The sequence below is a fragment of the Triplophysa rosa genome, linkage group LG6 (assembly GCF_024868665.1).
Source record: "Triplophysa rosa linkage group LG6, Trosa_1v2, whole genome shotgun sequence".
Classification (NCBI taxonomy): Eukaryota; Metazoa; Chordata; class Actinopteri; order Cypriniformes; family Nemacheilidae; genus Triplophysa; species Triplophysa rosa.
The window spans coordinates 7,092,030-7,111,543 of record NC_079895.1 but is presented as its reverse complement, the minus strand read 5'-3'; the positions used below and the strand labels follow the sequence as shown (position 1 = coordinate 7,111,543).

General features: G+C 38.0%; 2 protein-coding genes across 4 annotated transcripts in view; both read left to right on the top strand.

Annotated features, from left to right (window-relative positions):
• Window positions 1-5,415, top strand: part of gli2a (GLI family zinc finger 2a) — an 82,291-nt gene extending 76,876 nt beyond the window's left edge. For all 3 annotated transcript variants that reach the window (XM_057336715.1, XM_057336713.1, XM_057336712.1), the window contains exons 12-14: window positions 76-357; window positions 1,435-1,771; window positions 1,856-5,415. In XM_057336715.1, coding sequence (XP_057192698.1) covers window positions 76-357; window positions 1,435-1,771; window positions 1,856-3,978 — 2,742 coding nt within the window. In that variant the 3' untranslated portion in view covers window positions 3,979-5,415. The remainder of the gene's footprint in view (window positions 1-75; window positions 358-1,434; window positions 1,772-1,855) is intronic.
• Window positions 5,416-10,341: 4,926 nt separating this feature from the next.
• Window positions 10,342-19,411, top strand: slc15a2 (solute carrier family 15 member 2). The gene is given in 23 exon segments (XM_057336464.1): window positions 10,342-10,432; window positions 11,052-11,098; window positions 11,305-11,392; window positions 11,924-12,065; window positions 12,164-12,256; window positions 12,396-12,495; window positions 13,202-13,292; window positions 13,393-13,470; window positions 13,911-13,993; window positions 14,104-14,187; window positions 14,307-14,396; window positions 14,748-14,792; window positions 15,315-15,350; window positions 15,800-15,888; window positions 16,044-16,125; window positions 16,215-16,340; window positions 16,615-16,779; window positions 16,888-16,934; window positions 17,120-17,227; window positions 17,334-17,430; window positions 17,805-17,948; window positions 18,031-18,135; window positions 18,220-19,411. Coding segments are annotated over 23 exon segments (2,157 nt in total). The 5' UTR covers window positions 10,342-10,416; the 3' UTR covers window positions 18,421-19,411.
• Window positions 19,412-19,514: the final 103 nt, after the last annotated feature.

The following is a 19,514-nucleotide window of genomic DNA, read 5'->3' as shown; positions in this document are numbered from 1 at the left end:
AAAGAATAACAGCACAATGTTTGATTTAAATCAGATTTGACTGTATTCTGAAAGCTTTCTGTCACGCCTTTGTAGAAGCCGTATGTTTGCAAGATCCCGGGTTGCACAAAACGCTACACAGACCCCAGCTCGCTCAGAAAGCACGTGAAAACGGTTCATGGTCCAGATGCACATGTCACTAAGAAGCAGCGTGGGGATGCACCACCTAAACCTCACCCTTCTAAGGGCAATGAAGAAAGCGAGGTCAGCTCAAAACATGCTAGAGGAAGAACAGAAGGGGCGATGGAGGCCAGCAGCACCACCAGAGGCGTGGATGATTGTCAGCATATCAAATCCATCAAGACGGAAAACACAGTGGTAGGAAAACAAGTACAGCGTTTGTGTACATTATTGTATTTAGTACTAATGCTACTAACTGATATGCCTTAAGATATGTACTAACTCTTTCCTCTTGACTAACTTACAAACATAACATTTCTCTGGTTGACCTTTTAATGCTTCACTTTGAAAATAATGGACAGACTGTTCTGAGGTGAGCGTCACAGCAACGTTGTCTTTTGTGTAAACCTCTTTAAATAAGTTTAATGCTTATGTGCTTAAGTTTAATGTTTCTTTAACTTGTATTTACTGTATAGACATTTCATTTGTCCAACCACCTGATCAACTTAACATTAAAGGGATAGTTCATCCAAAAATTTAAATTCATTTACTCATGCTCATGTAATTTCATACCTGTATAAATTACTTTGTTCCCGAAGAACACAAAGAAAGATATTTGGAAGAATGTTAGTCATTTTCAGTTCCGGGACATCATTGACTATCATAGTAGGAAGAATTAAATGGTAGTCAAAGGTGCCCGAGAACTCTTTATTTCCTAAATTCTTCAAAATATCTCATTATGTGTTCAACAGAACAAAAAAATACAATATTTTTTCCTACTATTGTGGTGGCTAATATCCCAGAACTGAAAATTGCTAACATTCTTCCAAATATCTTTCTTTGTGTTCATTGGCACAAAGACATTTTTACAGGTTTGAAACAACCTGAGGGTGAGTAAATGATGACAGATGATTTCAATATTTACTTACCCTTATGTCATTCCAAACCTGTATGTATCTTCTACACAACACAACAGAGGAAATTTTAAAGAACGTTGGTAACTAAACAACATTGGCCCCCATTAACTTCCTCTGTATGGACACAAATTCACTGATACATTTCTCAAAATATCTTCTTTTGTGTTCCAGAGTGAATAAATCACACAATTTTACTTTGGGTTAGGGTTAGTTTTTATAATCCAGGTCATATAAACCTCAAAAGGTTCAATTTAGCTTTTTTGTCATGCAAAATTCCAAAAGTTTTGCTAATATTCAGTTCAAAAGATTCAAAATTCAAGGGAATTCACCGTCTCGCTTTATTACTGTTCCTCTGTAGATGTATCAGTCCAGCCCTGGTGGTCAGTCGTCATGTAGCAGTGAGCCGTCACCACTTGGCAGTGCCACCAACAATGACAGTGGAGTAGAGATGGCAATGCACAGTGGAGGCAGTTTGGGGGACCTGAGTGCTTTAGATGACTCCCCTATAGTAGATTCCACCGGTTCTCCTTGCACTTCTGCAGGCGTAGGTCTCCAGCTGCGTAAAAACAGGGGAGGCCTTTTACATCTCGAGCACATCAAGAAAGAAAAGCTAAAATCTGTAAGAGACTCCTGCCTGTGGGCGAATACAACACCTCAAGTCCGAAATACCAAGCTGCCTCCAATACCATCTATCGGTAAGTAATGCTAAATATTGGTAATCAATTACTTCAGAAACTAATAAAGTTCTGTTTAGTAATATTCACGTCAATGTTTTTTAGAATCACTGATGGAAACTCCAAATGTGGTTATTTCGATGCCTGGTCCTCCAAACCAGCGTTTAGGAGACTTGTCTTCTTGTGAGATGACGATGCTAAGTCAGCTACAGGAGCGCAGAGATAGCTCCACCAGCACAATGAGCTCGGTGTACACGCTTAGTCGTCGGTCCTCCGGAATCTCCCCGTGCTACTCCAGCCGTCGCTCTAGCGAAGCTTCACAATTCGGAGTTCGCAACAACAACATCAGTTCAGCAGACTCCTACGACCCCATCTCCACGGATATGTCGCGACGTTCGAGTGAAGCCAGCCAGTTTGGCGGCGCAGGTGGGCTCCCAAGTTTACTAAGTCTTACTCCAGCTCAACACTACCGTCTCAAGGCAAAATACGCCGCAGCCACAGGAGGTGCTCCACCCACACCTCTGCCCAACATGGATCGAATGAGTCTTAAAACTAGAATGGCCTTGTACAACGACTCGCAGGACAGTTCAGCGTATTTGCACCACACTTCCTCTGTAGCGAACTCTAGACGCTGCAGTGACACAAGCTACGGTGCTCTCGGCATGATGCCTCACGAAGCTCCAGGCAATCTTCCACGGCGAGCCAGCGATCCCGTTCGGCGTACGACTCTGGACCCGCTCTCCTTGCCGAGAGTTCAGCGTTTCAACAGCATCAGCAACATGAACTTGTCACGTCTGCCTGCGGTAGATTGTCGAGCTTTTAACTTGCAGAACAACACTTGGTCCGATGGCAGCTTGCACCGTCATTCCTACAGCCAAAGGCCACCCAGTATCTCTGAGAATGTTTTAATGGAAAATATGGCCACCGATGGAGTCGATCAGCCAGAGGATGATATGGTGCTTCCAGATGATATGGTACAGTATCTCAATATGCAGAATGGAAACTCAAATCTGGACACTGGAATTGCTGTCAACGGTGGTCATGCGCTGGACTTCCATGGTAATGTGGCCACCCAACAACAACAGCAATTTTACGGGCAACGGCGAATGGCCATGACAAATGGTGCAAGTCATGGAGCGCAAACGGCACCTCTTTGCTCAGGTTCGGAGCACATGGCGGACCCACAATGCATGAACAAGAACAACATGCCTGTGCAATGGAACGAGGTCAGTTCTGGTTCAACGGATAGAACGCCAAGGCTTCCAAAGCAGCAGCAACTTCGAGGAAACTTGCCAGTGGTGCAGCAGAAACAAAACATTAGCACCTACCAAGGATTTGGCACCAACCAACAGGTTGTGCCAATGAGCCAGAATCTGGCTAGCCTGCAACAGGCTTATCCACAAAGGACCACCCAGAGGTTGAATTCAGTCCAGCAGTATCGACAGTCCATTACCAATCCATGTCCGAATCACAACGAGCAAATGAACCCTCAACTGGGATATAGGCAAGACCTCAGTTATTCTTCAACATGCACTGGGATGGGCATGTCCAATGGGAGAGCACAAGAAATGCAAACTTGCAGATCAAATTTGACGCATGTGAATGTCAACCAGCAAAATTACGTCCCTCAATCTCAAAATGTAAGCCGAGGACTGATGCAGCCTAAACCTCCGTCAGGGCCCAAGCCTTTGATTAGGCAACACTCAGGTATGATGCAAAATGGTTGTTCTCTATCCAACATCAACCCTGGAATTGACACTTCAGAAGCAAGCCCAAAGAGACCTGGAGACATAGGTCAACATAACAACGGTGGCGGCAGCACAATCTACTATTCAGGAGAGATCCGTATGTTGGACACCAATGCGGATTACAATTCACCCCTGTCACCATGCACAAACCAACCCCCTGTTGCTTCAGCCTCTACTATGGCATCTCCAGGGGTTAACCAGGTCACCAGCACGGTAGACTCGTCTCAAACACTCGAGCATCCTTCGATAGACTTCGATGCCATTTTGGATGACGGTGATCATTCGAGCCTAATGTCCGGCACATTAAGCCCCGGCCTTCTGCAGAGTTTCTCGCAGAATTCCTCACGGCTCACCACCCCACGTAACTCTGTTACGTTAACATCAATACCAGCAGGTATCGGCAACATGGCCATTGGGGACATGAGCTCGATGTTAACTGCCCTTGCAGAGGAAAGCAAGTTCTTAAACATGATGGCTTGAGAATTTTATAAAACCCTGAAAAAAATTAGGGGTGAATTTTTTATATGCTGTTCTTGAAATGTAAAGACATTGAACAAATACAAAGCATAAATATGTTAAAGACATTACTCAAATGGGAAGAAAAGTTATGCATTTTTGTTTCATGAGCAAAGGCACTGATATACATTATAGTACAACAGTGAAACTTTTTAGCAAAACGATTTTTTTCTGTAGAACATTGTCAAGGTTTGTATTGAAATACAAACATGAAAAAAATGTTGGGTTATTTCAACCCATTGTTGGGTCAAAAATAGACAAACCCAATTGTTGGGTTAAAGTAATATTATTTATATATACAAATATATCTAATATTATACTAATATACTAAAGTAATATTAGTTATATGTAAAAAGTATATTTGACCCAACAATGGGTTAAAACACCCCAACATTTGGGTCGAAACAACCCAGCATAGGTTAATTTACAACCCAACAGTTGGTTTTGTCCATTTTTGACCCAACGCTGGGTTGAAATAACCCAACATTATGTTTGTGTATGCAACTAGATTGTACCTGTATGGCAAAGACCTCCAGAGGATGTATCTATGTGACAAAGCCATATGTTGTAAGTTTGTAGTACATAAACGTGTACATCAGGTTAAGTGTTATTAGGCTACTACAACTGTAAATCTGTCTTTCTCAACAGTGCACTGAAATTCACTAAGTGCCTCTCATACAAGAACATAAGTTTTAAAACTCATATAGTGCTATGTAATCTGCTATATAGCTATACTAATACAGTTATGAACATTTCTACTGCGTTCTTTTCAGTTTTGTTAATAGTTATCCCCTATCTTTCATGCTTTAAATTGTGTGTAATGCATATTAACTGCTTAAGCTTTGTTCATGACGTGTACAATGCTCTGATGCTTTGCTTGCTTCCGAGCGAAATATACAAGAAACTGGTGGAAAAAATCTGCCTCATTCCAAGGAGTGATGGACAATTTCTTCCATAGCACCAGATTCAAAACAACTCGGTAGTTACCGATCTCTGTAATTCTGGCCATGTGATGGTGAAGGACATTACGTCTGTGAGCTTGACTCTGAAGAGGTCTGTCAACCCTCACGTCCCTTGGAGATATCTTTAAAGGAATATGCAAGTACACTGTGTGCTCTCAGCGGACGGACATCACAACCCAATTAACTGGTTCATCACCCTCAAGCTTGTGATAAAGCACAGGCGCATACTAAAATGACTTCTGCCTTTGATTTACCAGCATTACAAGAAATTCTCACCAAGGACGGAGTGATAACGTTCTCTGAAGGTCTGAATGTTTGGAGGGAGAGGAGGGGTTGGGTTTCTGCATATGTGTAGCTTTTGTACATTTTAATACAGCATCTTGATTCTGTTTTAATGCTGTGTTTGTGTTATCTCTTGGTTTGCTTTCTGGAGGGCACATTAAAGCACATCCTTTTGAAAAAGCTTTTTTATTATTTAAAAAATCATAACAATGTTTGGCAGATGTTTCATAGACCTCTGATCATTTACAGTGTGTGGGAAAAACTCACGGGATAAAATACATTCCATTTCTTTAGCAAGAGATGGTAAGTAGTAACTTACCAAATTTTGTGATGGCATTTATCATTTGTAGACTACATTTGTAGTCAAAAGCACATTAAGTGCCATTCTTAAGACCAAAGTCTGGCTTGAAAATGATCAAAATGCATATCATGCATGTTCAGGTCTTTCTAAAGTAACTTGGTGGTTAACAGTGACTGAATCGCCTTTGAGAATTACCGCCGGGACTGCATAAAGCAGTTTGAAGAAGAGCATCAGGGGATTAACTGATGCGTAAAGGGAGCAAATGATTCGATTCCAGTCTTACAGCAAATTTGGTTGAGGATTCATTTGATCCACATCCAAATGATTTCTCTTGCCTTGTAATTCTTTATTCTCTTAGAGAAATGATGGAGGGAAAATAGCTCCAGGGGTAAATCTCAGAAGTGCAAAGAACAAGAGGAAAACATGAAAGTGAAGTTGACTAGCAGCTGATGAGGCACCATTCTGATGTTTCCAGCGATGGTGCTGGGAATATGATCCAAAACCATGATTCCGGGTCTATATATGAAATGAATTCAGAAGTACCATAAAAATTGACCCAAGTAGTTTGTACATCTGATGTTTCACTGTGTATGTAAGTAAATATAATCACAAAAATGATTCGTTTTAGTATTGCTGTGAACATAAATAAAAATAGCCACGGTATTTTACTGTCAAACATTTAAGAATGCTCCATCTGTATGACAACTGTGTCACATCATAAAATCCAAAAGCTTTGACGCTGCTTTAATGTATTAAAGTCTGAGTTTGACCTATGACCTGCCGCAGGTCATCACATTAAATTATATGACTTTACTCCAGACAGTATTTCTTTGAGAACGTAAGACTTCCCATCAAAGGATGATTACGAGTAACATGGTTTGGATGAAAGCGATTCGGTCGAGGTCAGGGTGCATCCTCCTCTCTTTACCCAACATGCTTTGGGTTATGAGAGGCTTTTCACTTTAAAAGACATCCACGCATGAATGGCGACATTGTGACTATAGTGAAAAGCACAATGAGAACCCTCACTTTGATCTGTGACTCTAAGAACCAGGCAAGGGAGATCTGTTTTCAATACTAAGAGTTAGCATACAAGTTATTATTTTTAAATATATACTTGCAATTTGTTTTTAGTAAGGTAATGTAAACAAAATCACAAAGTTCTGTTGGATCAATAAATCTAGCGAGATATGAGGTTTGAAATACGTTGAATTTAAAAATATTTAAAATACTTTCAATGCAATATTCAATTCATTTATTCATAAATTTCAAGATTCATATTCTTTATGCAAACTGTTTTTAGTCCCATGGTGATTTTACTGGATGTGTGAGGTAAGTTGTCCTCAGATATACACAGAAATCATCCGTTTTAGTCTGACTGAGTAAAGGTCAACCTGCATCTCACAGGTATCATATAAAAAAAACTGAGACAGGAAACAGGAAGCAGTTCAGAAAAAAAACTGAAAAGGAACAAAACAACTCATGTTTTTCAACAGACTACACAATACAGGTATTTCAGAAACAGTGCAGTAGCCTACCCAGTATCTTGTTCTAGTACAGAGAGTGCCTGTCTCATGTATAATCATTTCTTTTATATATATACCTGTATATATATATATATACTTGCTTGCGCTGCAGCTAAAAATAAAATGCTTAAGATTTGTTTTGTTGAAAAGGACCTGTGATACAATCATGAAGACCCCAAACATTGTTGAACTATTTTTTTTTACAGAGAATGCATTGCTTTTAGGAGTAAAGGGATAGTGGACCCAAAAATGAAATTTCTCTCATCATTTACTCACCCTCAGATTGTTCCAAACCTGTATAATTTTCTTTGTTCTGCTAAACACAAGGGAAGATATTTGGAAGAATGTCAGTAACCAAACAGATCTCATCCCCATTGACTCCCATCGTATTTATTTTCCCTACTATGGCAGTAACTGGAGGATGAGATCTGTTTGGTTACTGACATTCTTCCAAATATCTTCCTTTGTGTTCAGCAGAACAGAGAAATGTATACAGGTTTGGAACAACTTGAGGGTGAGTAAATGATGAAAGAATTTTCATTTTTGGGTGAACTATCCCTTACTGTAACGTTAACATTTATAGCTGCCAAATAGATCATTTAATTTCATATCTCCTGATTGTCAGATTCCACTCAGCGTTCCAGATGGCTATTAACCTAGTCCATCTGATATCAATCAGTCCACAGCCAACTCTTCCTCACTCCTGGACTTAATCCACGACTGACAAGGGAAAGTGTGTTCATTAGTGTGCTGGGATCTTGGAAGCCATTTATTGGGTTTTCTTTCTCTCAATTTTTTAGTTGCGGTACTTGAACAGGATCTCTGGGGGGCAAAAGCTTCTCTTGTGTGGAGCCAGTGAAGAGGGGAAGAGCTTTGAAAAACAAGCGTTGGGTCAGAAGAAATGAGGATCTTTCTTTAAACGGCATCCAAGAGAAGTTTAAACAAATCTGAGGAATGCCTAGATTAGAGAAAGGAAAAGGCTTTTGTATCCACAGTAGTTCACATATGGCGAAGAATATATGGCAAAAAAAATTCTACTTTGACCAACATTTGGTTTGACGTTGAGTTAACTGTATGGAATTAAATCTACTAGGTGTAATAAAAAGTTTTACTCAATCTATTTATATGCCAAATCAAGAAATTATTGAGTGAATCTAACATCACATCTCATACTAAAGCGTAAGTGTTTACATTGTTGGACCATTTGCTAGTCTTATCTACATTGTTGGTGATTTTGTGATGTTAGAATGAGTTTGTTTACTGAAAATGTCAATAGCTTTGTGTATACCTAGGCTTATGGATCTGCTGTGATATACAAAAGGAGACCGATAAAAAATCAAAGGATGCACTCTAGTGGTAGAATTGAGGAAATACCCCTCACACACACACACACACACTCACACACGCACACGCACCCCTCTCCTAGCATAACTCTCCAGAGACAATAATTCTGGAGATCATAATTCCCAAAATGTAGTTTCATACTCTTTGTCTCTTTACACTGTAAACTGCTTGTGTTGTAGCCTAAATTTCTTTAGATTGGTTTAAACAAATTGTTTTAGTTGTCATGTAGTACACAGGGCTCACACATCACGACTGTTTGCATTAGGACGTTGGATCACATCAGTTCAGTTCCATTATTTTGTTGCATATAAGGGGATCGTTTTATTATATCTTTTGAGTCTACCTTTTAAAGTGTTTGTAGGTATTTGTTTATTGGTACCTCTGAAGTTTAATTATGATGTCTATAGTCATTGGTGTGACTTGCATATAATTTCCTTTAAAAGTTGGGAATGGTTTTATTAGAAAAAGTAATGTGAATGGGTGGGTGGTTCACCATGCAGGACACTAGATTTAAAGAACTGTGTGTTTGTAGGGTCTTTATTGTTATAAGTGGGTTTACATCCTTTGTTTTATTCATCTGCATTATCATATTTTTATTGATTTTAAAATATTACCGCATTTGCCAATATGGTAGTGGTAATATGTTTAAGTGACTTTTCACATGTTTTGAAATATTACTGTGTGATTAAAATAGCTTGTTTGTTTGTAGGGTTTGCTCAACTGTAAATTGGGTCTTCCACACAGGACCCTAAAAGTTTGAAACAACACATATTGAAGGCTTACAAAATAACATCGAGGGACACAGTTTAAGGAATCCGAGTTTCAGCGCCGTAATTCAAAAGCTACACAGATGACACAGAGTGACTCATCCAGATACACAAACGACTGGGTAGTGTGATCATTCAATTCAATTTCATGAGAAGAGCTCAAATTTCTGTGACAGCGCCATCTATTGGATAACTGAAAGTGCAATCAATATTTCTACCAAATACTAAAGCCAACGAGTTATTCCACTCAGATTTCCCAATTGCGTGATGTAATTAATCGAACCTTTATACATTGGCTCACTAACAGATAAAAAAGATTAAATAATATTCTATGGCCATTGCAGCCTCAAGATCTCAACCAGTTATTTGAATGTAAAGATTTAAAAAGACACAGTGGCAACTCTCAAGACAGACACGAGTTAAAGAGAAATACAAAACAACAAACATCAAAAACAATCTGTAGCATTATTCTTATATCCTTATGGTTAAACAAGTCCGATCAAGGAGTATTCAGTAAGTAAAAAGTCAAGATGGTTTCAAGATATTATCTTTTATGAGGCTATTTGGTAGGCTAAGTGACCTGAGCCTTATGTTCTCAAAACTCTCTGATTTCATTTATAAAGTCACACATTTGCAAGTGTCCGTACATATATGTGGATTTTGAGTAACGACTTAATTTGAGTAACGCTATTGGCTGTTTTATTTACAACAGGACTATTTTAGTAGTCTTATCGCCTTATGCGTTTGCAATCCTGTTGCGGAAACAGCAGGGGGCGCCACTGCGCCTGCGCGGACGATCACTCTCTGCCGCTCGTGTGTTTGGACGCGATTCAATGTTGCAAGTAAATTTCGCAGACCAGCGCGTACCCCTAAAATGCCCCTGACGTACCAACCAAGGAAAGAGATCGATGTGTACTTCTTTTAAACTTTAACCCACTTTATTGTCTGTTTTTTTAGTTTCTTGAGTTACAAGCTTTGCCACCATTCCTTAAATATTCTTACAGTACATGCGTTGGGTGTAAATGTGGCACCTCGACCCACTCGGTTGGCAGATATCGTATCTTTGTCTAGGTGTAGAACATTAACCCAACAGGGTTAAACTGCTATAACAGCACCGTTATGGGGAGAGTTTTCACACTGTGGAGGGACGGACTTGGACGCGGGTGCAGGAATCCGCTAGACGTTGAGGGTCCAGAGACACTTCAGGATCGATTGGAGACATGGGCAAGAACAAGGGTAACCAAGAGTGTTGTTTTGGTTTTTTTTTAAAACCTATCTATCTTACTAATTATTTTAGTGCATTTCTATGATTTGACACATGGCTGTAGTCGTTGCCTGTCAAAGTTGGCGTTGGTCTGTGTTTTTCGTGCCGTGGGATGTTTCACTGTGGAAAGGTCGCAACATTTTGCACTAAGGGTTACCCTTGCTACGCATAATACTATTTTTTCGTCACCTATTTGAGGGTGGCATTGCCCAAAAAAGCATAACTTTAAAAGCGATAAATTAAGCTGTTCCTGCAGCGTAATCGATCATTTCTAGTGCAATGTTTCATGCAACTAGAAGTTGCAACTAAAGTTGCATGCATTGGCGATTGTTGGGGAGTGTGTAAATGTATAGATGTTCCCAAACTAGGAAACTTGTAGTCAGATAGCAATACTGTATTCCTTGGTAAAAAAAACCAGGATACTTGGATTTGATTGTTGTTTATAATAAATAAAACATCCAGATCATCTTAAAAACATTGACTCGATTTCAGCTTTTCCCATTGTGTTTCACAGATGTAATATGCATGTGAATTACAGATGTATTTGTTAAAATTTTCAGTTGAGTTCTTTAATCTGCTTTTCTGCTATAGAAAAACATGTGGATGAGGAGACTCTGGGAAAAATACAGCGCTCACCGGTGAGGGTTCTTTCACAAAAATAAAACAACAAATGTACTACACAAAAATAGGGGACACCTGTTGGCAATACAAAAAGGGAATCTGATGATTATATGAAATAAAGGTTGGAATAATGATCATTAAACATGAAGCAACTATTTAGTTCTGTATAGTTTGGTTTTGACATGCCTATTTGTTATCAAATCTTTTTTTTGTTTACCTACAGAAATTATGTGGGACTAACTATCCAGTAAGCATCGCCTTCATTGTGGTCAATGAGTTCTGCGAGAGATTCTCATACTATGGCATGAAAGGTAATCGCATAAAAAAAACATAAAATTGCAATACTTTTTCGTTTGCTTTTGCAATATTTTTGTTCAAGTCATATGGTAGTACTTTGGAATATGATGTAAATTCCATTCACTGAAAATAACCAATTCATGGTAGTAAAATCTCTATAAAAAAATATGTAACCTGACATTTCTGTGTTGTAAAACACGACATAGCCTACTGTTTTAAATAACATTTTTATTACTTTATGAAGCATTTATGAATGTGTTCTGTCAAACCTCAAATGTTCAACTTTAAAGATAAGGATAGAATGAAAAGTCTGAAAATGAAGGGCAAATTTGAATTTCATCCCTATGCCCTGTTCACTCCGAAAGGTAGTGCCCTTGAAGTGAGAACTCTGGAAGGAGAATGGCAATTGTCTCCTAATTGAGCTGTTTGTCTTTATCTAGAACGACTCTGAGTGGTGTTCCCTTCCAAGGGTGCAAAACGACATTAAGAAAATGTGTGTAATCTGATATACCTTATATTAATTGTCATGCGATTTATTCACAAAGCGGTGCTCACGCTTTACTTCATCCACTACCTGGGCTGGGACAAGAATCTGTCCACAGCGGTGTACCATGCCTTCTCAGGCTTGTGTTACTTTACCCCACTTCTGGGAGCTTTGATAGCAGACTCCTGGTTGGGAAAGTTCAAGTAAGTCTTGTTGGCTTTTCTGCAGTCATTTATATGAATACATATATTCAACTTTATTATTGAAGATAGCATGTTTCTCTTCGTGTGTTTATTCACAGAACCATCATCTACCTGTCTATAGTTTATGTGATCGGTCATGTGGTCAAGTCTGTAGGAGCCATTCCCGATGTGGGGAACAGCACTGTTCATATGTAAGTTTGGATGCTGTTGTGAGAATGTGCGGTTTGGTTTGTGGACATTGTGTTTGTGTGTGAGAGGCAATTGCAGTGTTTTACAGTGTTTATGTCAGAGTTGGGCAGTAAAATAAAAGCTTTTTTTGTTCCCTCGTAGTGTTCTGTCAATGATTGGTCTGATCCTGATAGCTTTTGGGACAGGAGGAATCAAGCCATGTGTCGCAGCTTTCGGTGGTGACCAGTTTGATGAGGAACATGTACGTTTTGTTAATGACAGTTCAGATATTGTAGGTTAACTAGGACAGGGTCTGCCCTCTCTAAAATAACAATTACTTTTCTTTGCAACCTGTCAAAACTATGAATTGCTTTTTTTATTGATAGTCACTTGCAGGAGGTGCAAGGCACAACTTTACACCCTACATGTGTATAGAAGACAAGATATCAATTATTTTGCTAAATTTTCCTCTCAGAGGAAGGTTGCAAAATGTAATGGATACATATCTGTTAGTTAATATATTACAGTAGTTGGCCTGCACGTTCAATTTGAAATGGAAAGTATTGCTGGTCTCAAAACTAGCAGACATTAAAAGGATAGTTCGCTCAAAAATAAAAAAAATATTTGATCATTTATTCGTCTTCATGTCATTCAAAAGCTGTATATGACTCTTTTTCTGTGGAACACAAAAGAAAATATTTTGAGAAACGTGTCCACACAGTGGAAGTCAATATGGGCCATTGGTGTTTGGTTACCAGTGTTTTTTTTTTAAATATCTTTTATGTTCCGCAGTAAAAAGAAAGTCATACAGGGTTAGAATGACATAAGTAAGTGGGTGAGTGAATGATAAAAAAACATTTTTGGGTGAACTATCCCTTTAAAAGTAACAAAACAATGAACCGTTAAAAAACACGTAAAACCTTTAATTTAACCATTACAATTTCCATCTATTCTGTATTTTTTTTCAGACAGATGAGAGGACAAAATTCTTTTCAATCTTTTACATGTCAATCAATGCTGGAAGTGTCCTGTCAACCATCATCACGCCGATATTAAGAGGTCACCTCGAGATAACCTTTGCATACCAAACAACAATTACGAGAAAAGTATATGACAGTCATAAAATGATTAACTTCTCCATCACATTGAATCTCCACAGGTGATGTGCAGTGTTTTGGTAGAGACTGCTATGCCCTGGCCTTTGGAGTCCCTGCTGTTTTAATGATTATTGCACTAGGTGAGAATCCTTTCTGTGTCCTGGGAATTGCAGGGATGGAGGGAGTTTGGGAAGAGTGAGCCCCGTGATGTTCACTATGGATTGTATTTGTGAAACCAACTTCAACAAGATGTTCAATAGGCATGTCTGTACTGTATATTTAGCAGTCCTGGTCATTTATTTCGAAATCCTAATATGTTTTGACAACTCTGTGGTCCGTATTCACTGAACCAGAAATTTTATATGGTGTTAGTCTTGCGTTTATGTTTGCATTATGTCTGTTGGTTACTACTGAGCTCATCCACCAAAATAATTTTGAAAATGAATAAATAGTAGTTTTGCATGAACATATAGGCTTTTGGACGTTAATGTAATTCTATATCACTGGTATAAATGTGTCCCCTTTAATTCATCCATTGCATTTATTGGGCTTGCCAATAACTTTGTACTTATTCATTCAGTGGTGTTCATTGCTGGAAATGGGTTATATAAGAAGAGTCCACCTGAAGGAAATGTCCTGTTGCGTGTTTGCAAATGCATCGGGGTGAGTGTCATCTCAAACGTTTTCCTAATGTGTCACAGAAGAATTTGAAGCATGAAAGGACGGTTAACAGCTTATTTAACAAAAGTTGCCTTTTACTTTGTTTTTACCAGTTTGCTATTCGCAATCGATGGAGGAACTCCACGAATGGCTCAAAGCGAAAACACTGGTTGGACTGGGCTGAGGAGAAGTTCTCGGTATGAGTGCTTAAATATCTAAACACAAATAAGCATAAGCCAGAAACTTGATATGTGTACCTCCCCTTTATTGCTCCGCATATCAAATCCAAATTTGTGTGGTTTTGATGTTTTAACAGAAGCGGCTCATTCAGGAAATTAAAATGGTGTTCAGGGTGCTGGTTCTGTACATTCCTTTGCCCATGTTTTGGGCTCTCTTTGACCAACAGGTAAAATTCACAGGACACACTAATTCAATTCAATTCAATTCAATTTTATTTATATAGCGCTTATCACATTGTGCATTGTTCCAAAGCAGCTTTACAGGAGAAACGTAGGTAACTCGGGCTTAGTTCAGCTAACAATAAAAAAGAATTGTATTTTCTAAAGGAACACAACTTTTATAGGGATTTGGGATTTTTTTATAGGATATCGGGATTTCAACATTGTGAAGGTTCATAAATGAACACAATGCCTTCACGTTTTGTCATCGCAACAGCTTAATTTTAGAATATGCCTGCCTTCCCTAACATTAAAGTTGATCATTTTTATTAGGCATAATTTAATTCGTTTTATTCCAGGGGTCACGATGGACTCTCCAGGCCACTCGGATGAACATGGATTTCGTAAGTTCTTCATCTTTGCGACAACAAACAGCAAGATTGTTGCGCAGCTAGAATAATAAAAGCAATGATCTACTATTTCGCAATATTATCTAGTGATTTTTTAATGATAACATATCATTGGAAATGATAAGATAACATGATGATAATCTCCCTTGATGTGACAGGATGATTTTATGATCACAAGATACAGGTCTATCTACAGCATCACAATATACAGCTGTTGAATCCAAAGGTTATAAAGAATCCTCCCTTGAATCTCCACATTTCCCCCTTATGTTGATTTCTGCCTTTCTTACATTAAACATGAGGAGAACATTTCAAGAATGTTGAAGCAGCAGCTCTTGTTTTTCCCATTCAATGAAAGTGAACTCGGTCTACTTCACATTTTACTGATGACCTAAACCGCAGCGGTGCAACCATAATCAAAAGCACTTCATATAATCAAATACTATTAAAAAAACAGTTCTCATTGTTTATTTGTGTAACAGACAGAATAACAAGATCATCATTTGTGTTTTACAGGGTGGAGCATTCGTTCTAAAGCCTGATCAGATGCAGGTGAGAGAGACAAAGAGGTAGACAGTTGGACAGATGCTAAAGCAGGATCATTTCCCAACTGCCTTGAACCTTCTTATGATTTATAATTATGTAATTTTTTTATACAAAAGTATTTTATTTGTGTAAACTTAGTTTAATAAAAATGTGTGAACTTGAAACAGTTAAACAATAGCACTGATCCTAAATACAACAATAAATCATTAAAATTATAATATATTATATTTATTAAAAGGTTAAAACTTTTATGGTGTATCTTGAAATGAACACGTTCTTAACGGTTTTAAGGGCTGAACTAACAAATGTTTTTCCCTACTTCCAGAAAGTTTATGACATTACATTATCAAAAACAAAGCAATAAAATTGACTGATCACTTTTCATCATCAATGTCTTTTCTGCACATAATGATATTGTAGTGTCATTTACTAGGTGTGCTCTTTTTATTGTGTAGATGCTGAATGCTTTGCTGATTCTGGTATTTATTCCCATCTTTGACATGGGCGTATACCCGCTGATCGGCCTGTGTCGCATCAAGCTCACGTGAGTGCTGACAAAATGCATATTCAAAAAAACAAGCGAACACGATCTGTACAATAATTCACTTTACAATGCAAAAACATTATACAACATTCAAATATGCATTGTTTTGAAAGTAAAACGAATGTCTGTAAAAACATTTTCTCATTTGCTCTCAGTCCTCTAAAGAAGATGGCTATTGGCATGATTCTCGGTGCTCTTGCTTTCGGTGCTGCGACTATCGTAGAAATCAACGTCATTGTACGTCCATTTATAAAAATACAACGTTTCATGTAAAGAAATGCTCAAATCTGAGCTTGTCAATAAAGTAGAACTTCATCTCCTGGCAGAAAACTGTGGTGAAGCCTCCTGTAGCCAGAGAAAGCCTTGTGCAAGTTTACAATCTAATGGATACAGAAGTCTCTGTGCAGTTTCCAGGACAAAATATCTTCTCCGAGCCAATTAAATCATATGAGGTAAAACCACTTGAACCCACCACAGACGTGTGTACTGCATACTCGATGTACTATGTACTTTTTTCAAAACTATATGCTTAGAACATATATCTTTAAAGTCCAGACTTAATGTCCAGAATCTGAATTCTGGTTGTTACTGTGTATTAACGTGCCAATATGTAAATATAAACAGCATAACATAATACATTTTTAGCACTTTTTACTTTTTTATGTGACTTTTGTATAAAAATACTGCATTGAAAACATGTTTCATATACACGTTTTTCATATACAGGATCCCGTGGGATACACAAGTCTTTCACTTACTGGTGAATCACAGATCCACACTGTTACTGTCAACCACAATGGGTCGGCACACCAGTGTCAACTGGCCTTCATAGAACACACCGCATACAGTTTCATTCTGCACGGCCAGCCTGATGGTACTGCATGCAAACTGGTGAGTTTGAACCCATTGGGTATAACAAAGATCTCGTTGTGATGGTTTTATGTTTCAGATTTCATCATCTGCTTGTCCTAGCTGCAAATAAGCATTATTTATATACAGGTGGAAGATCATATCACCAAATCTGAAACGGGGGCTGTGTACGTAAGGTAAAAGGCAGCTGCAATACCGGGCAGAAACATTTGTCATACATTGTTTTTCAGGTTACTGTTTAACAGCTGTGTTAAACATTAGTGCTGCAGTTATCAATACACTCGACATAACCTTTGACAGAATAACTTGGATTTCCTAAAAGCCTTCGACAGTTTTGTCTTATCACATTTTTCTATTATAGGTTTATCAATACTCGCTCAGAGAGCATCAACATAACCGTGGGGACTGCAGAATTTTATGCACCCGCTGATTATGGAACTTCTCACAATATAAGTGTGCAAAGAGGAGAGTGAGTATTTAAGGCTATAGATCTAATTCTTATACAGTATTCATATAAAGTCTAGCATATTCTTTGCCTTTTGAATGACACTTGTACTTACTCTGTGCATTTTTAGATACAATGGAGTTAAATGCGTATCAGGTTCCTCCCAATATCACATTGATCTTGGACTTCTTGATTTTGGTGCATTGTATACTGTTATACTCAAAGGGGTGGGTGACAGTTTCTGGTTAATATTTTCCTGTAACTTTTACTGTACTGCAAAGTTAAAGTTACTGTGACTTTTGGTTAAATTTCGTGATGTTCAGTTACTTGAATGAATTTAATGCATAGATACCATTTGAATTACATATGTCACTTGCATGTTTTTGAATAACAGAATGTCAAACTATATCACAAGGAAATTAATTTTATGTTACACTACTGTCAAGGTGATGTTAATTCTGAGAAAAGGTTGATTGGCATTTATTTGTGAACTGGATGCAAAAACATTGTTGCTTCAGTTTCCAGATTTTTTTAGCCCAATGCTTTTCTGAATGAATTAAAAATACACCTCTTATAGATTTGTGATCATGATTTTTTTTAGGGCAGATAGGAATTAACGTTCACAAAGATGGAGGACATCCAAGCCAACAACATTCACATTGCCTGGCAGATTCCACAGTATGCTTTGATCACAGCAGGAGAAGTGATGTTCTCCATTACAGGCCTGGAGTTCTCGTACTCACAGGTACAGTAGGACAATCCAAAGTGTTTTCCTCTTGGGTTGTGTTCAAAGTATATATTAGTCATTCTAATGTTTGTGTTCATAGGCACCGACGAGCATGAAGTCGGTTCTTCAGGCCGGATGGCTTATGACTGTGGCATTTGGAAATGTCATCGTATTGATCGTGGCAGAGGGGGCTGGCATGGAACAGGTAAGCAATTTTGCATGATTTTGCTATAATAGATTATACCCTGTATGGAAAATCGACCCTATCCCATGATTTTGTATTCTTCAGTGGACGGAGTTCCTCCTTTTTGCTGGTCTTTTGTTGGCAGTCAGCATCATCTTCTCCATCATGGCCTATTTCTACACCTATGTGGATCCCGATCAGCTAGACAAGCTCTTCCCAGAAGATGATGGGAATGTTGATGGTTCAAAGAGTAAGAAAAATGAGACCGTTTACATGACAGATATGCCCCAGAAAACCAAGATGTAGCTGGAAGACTGCTTGCTTTTGAACTAACAACATCTATTTATTGAATAAGCTAATGTTTCATAGTAAACTGTGTTAGTCGGACCACAGTTACGTTTTGTCGTTCCAGGGACTTTAGGGGATTTTCTGCTGAGCTCTACTGTTCAGGGATCGTATTCCAGATGAATGAAGATAAAATGAAATTGTGATTTACTTCATATGGTGTCATACACTAGTCTTTGTTTTTGAGCCGTTGAATTTTTAGAATGTGATGGATTTGTGATCATATCAATCATAGACGGTAGTGGCCAAAAGTGACATCCGAGGGGGAATATTTGTACAATGTTTGCTTTATGGCCCCATTAGATTAGATTATACCATCAAAAAATGAGGTATATAGTAAAACATCCACATGACATGAAGCGTTTATTGGACAACATTATTTGGAAAACCATTTTCTAAAGTTTTATGGTTTTAATATTGATAGTCATTCTTCTGGTCTATGCCTTGATAAACTTTGCACATGTATTGTTTTTTTTGCCAGCCCTCCTTAAATTCTTCTCAAATCTGAGCTTCAGTTTTCTCTCCAAACAAACCAATGCAACATTGATACAAACGTTTTCATGCATCTTTAATCATTTGAAGAAGCGAAGATGTCAGTTGTTTTAAGTTGGACATCACTTTGAGCCACTATTGTACAGTAAAATAATGCTATTTGCACAATTTAAAGTTCACATTTGTATATATTGTTTTTCATTCTTTGTTGTTGTGACTTTTCGGGTGATAATGTTCTTGATGAACTTCTACTGACACATCAGATGCTTAATGTTGCAAAGGAATTTGAAAATGAGCTCCAAAAGTCTGAAATCACTACGTTTTTGACAAGCTTGAAACACAGAGGTTATGATGCAAAATAGAGAATCATTTAAGATTTTTGAGACAAATTGTATTACTTAGTTCAGCTTGTTATGCTTATAATTTATATACAGTATGTACATAATTACTCTAAATGTATACTAGTGGTTTCAGAATTCTGCATCATTTTATGTCTTGTCAATCATCTGAAAAACAAATGCATATTAAATATTGTGTACAACTTTCATTTATTGTACAGAAGG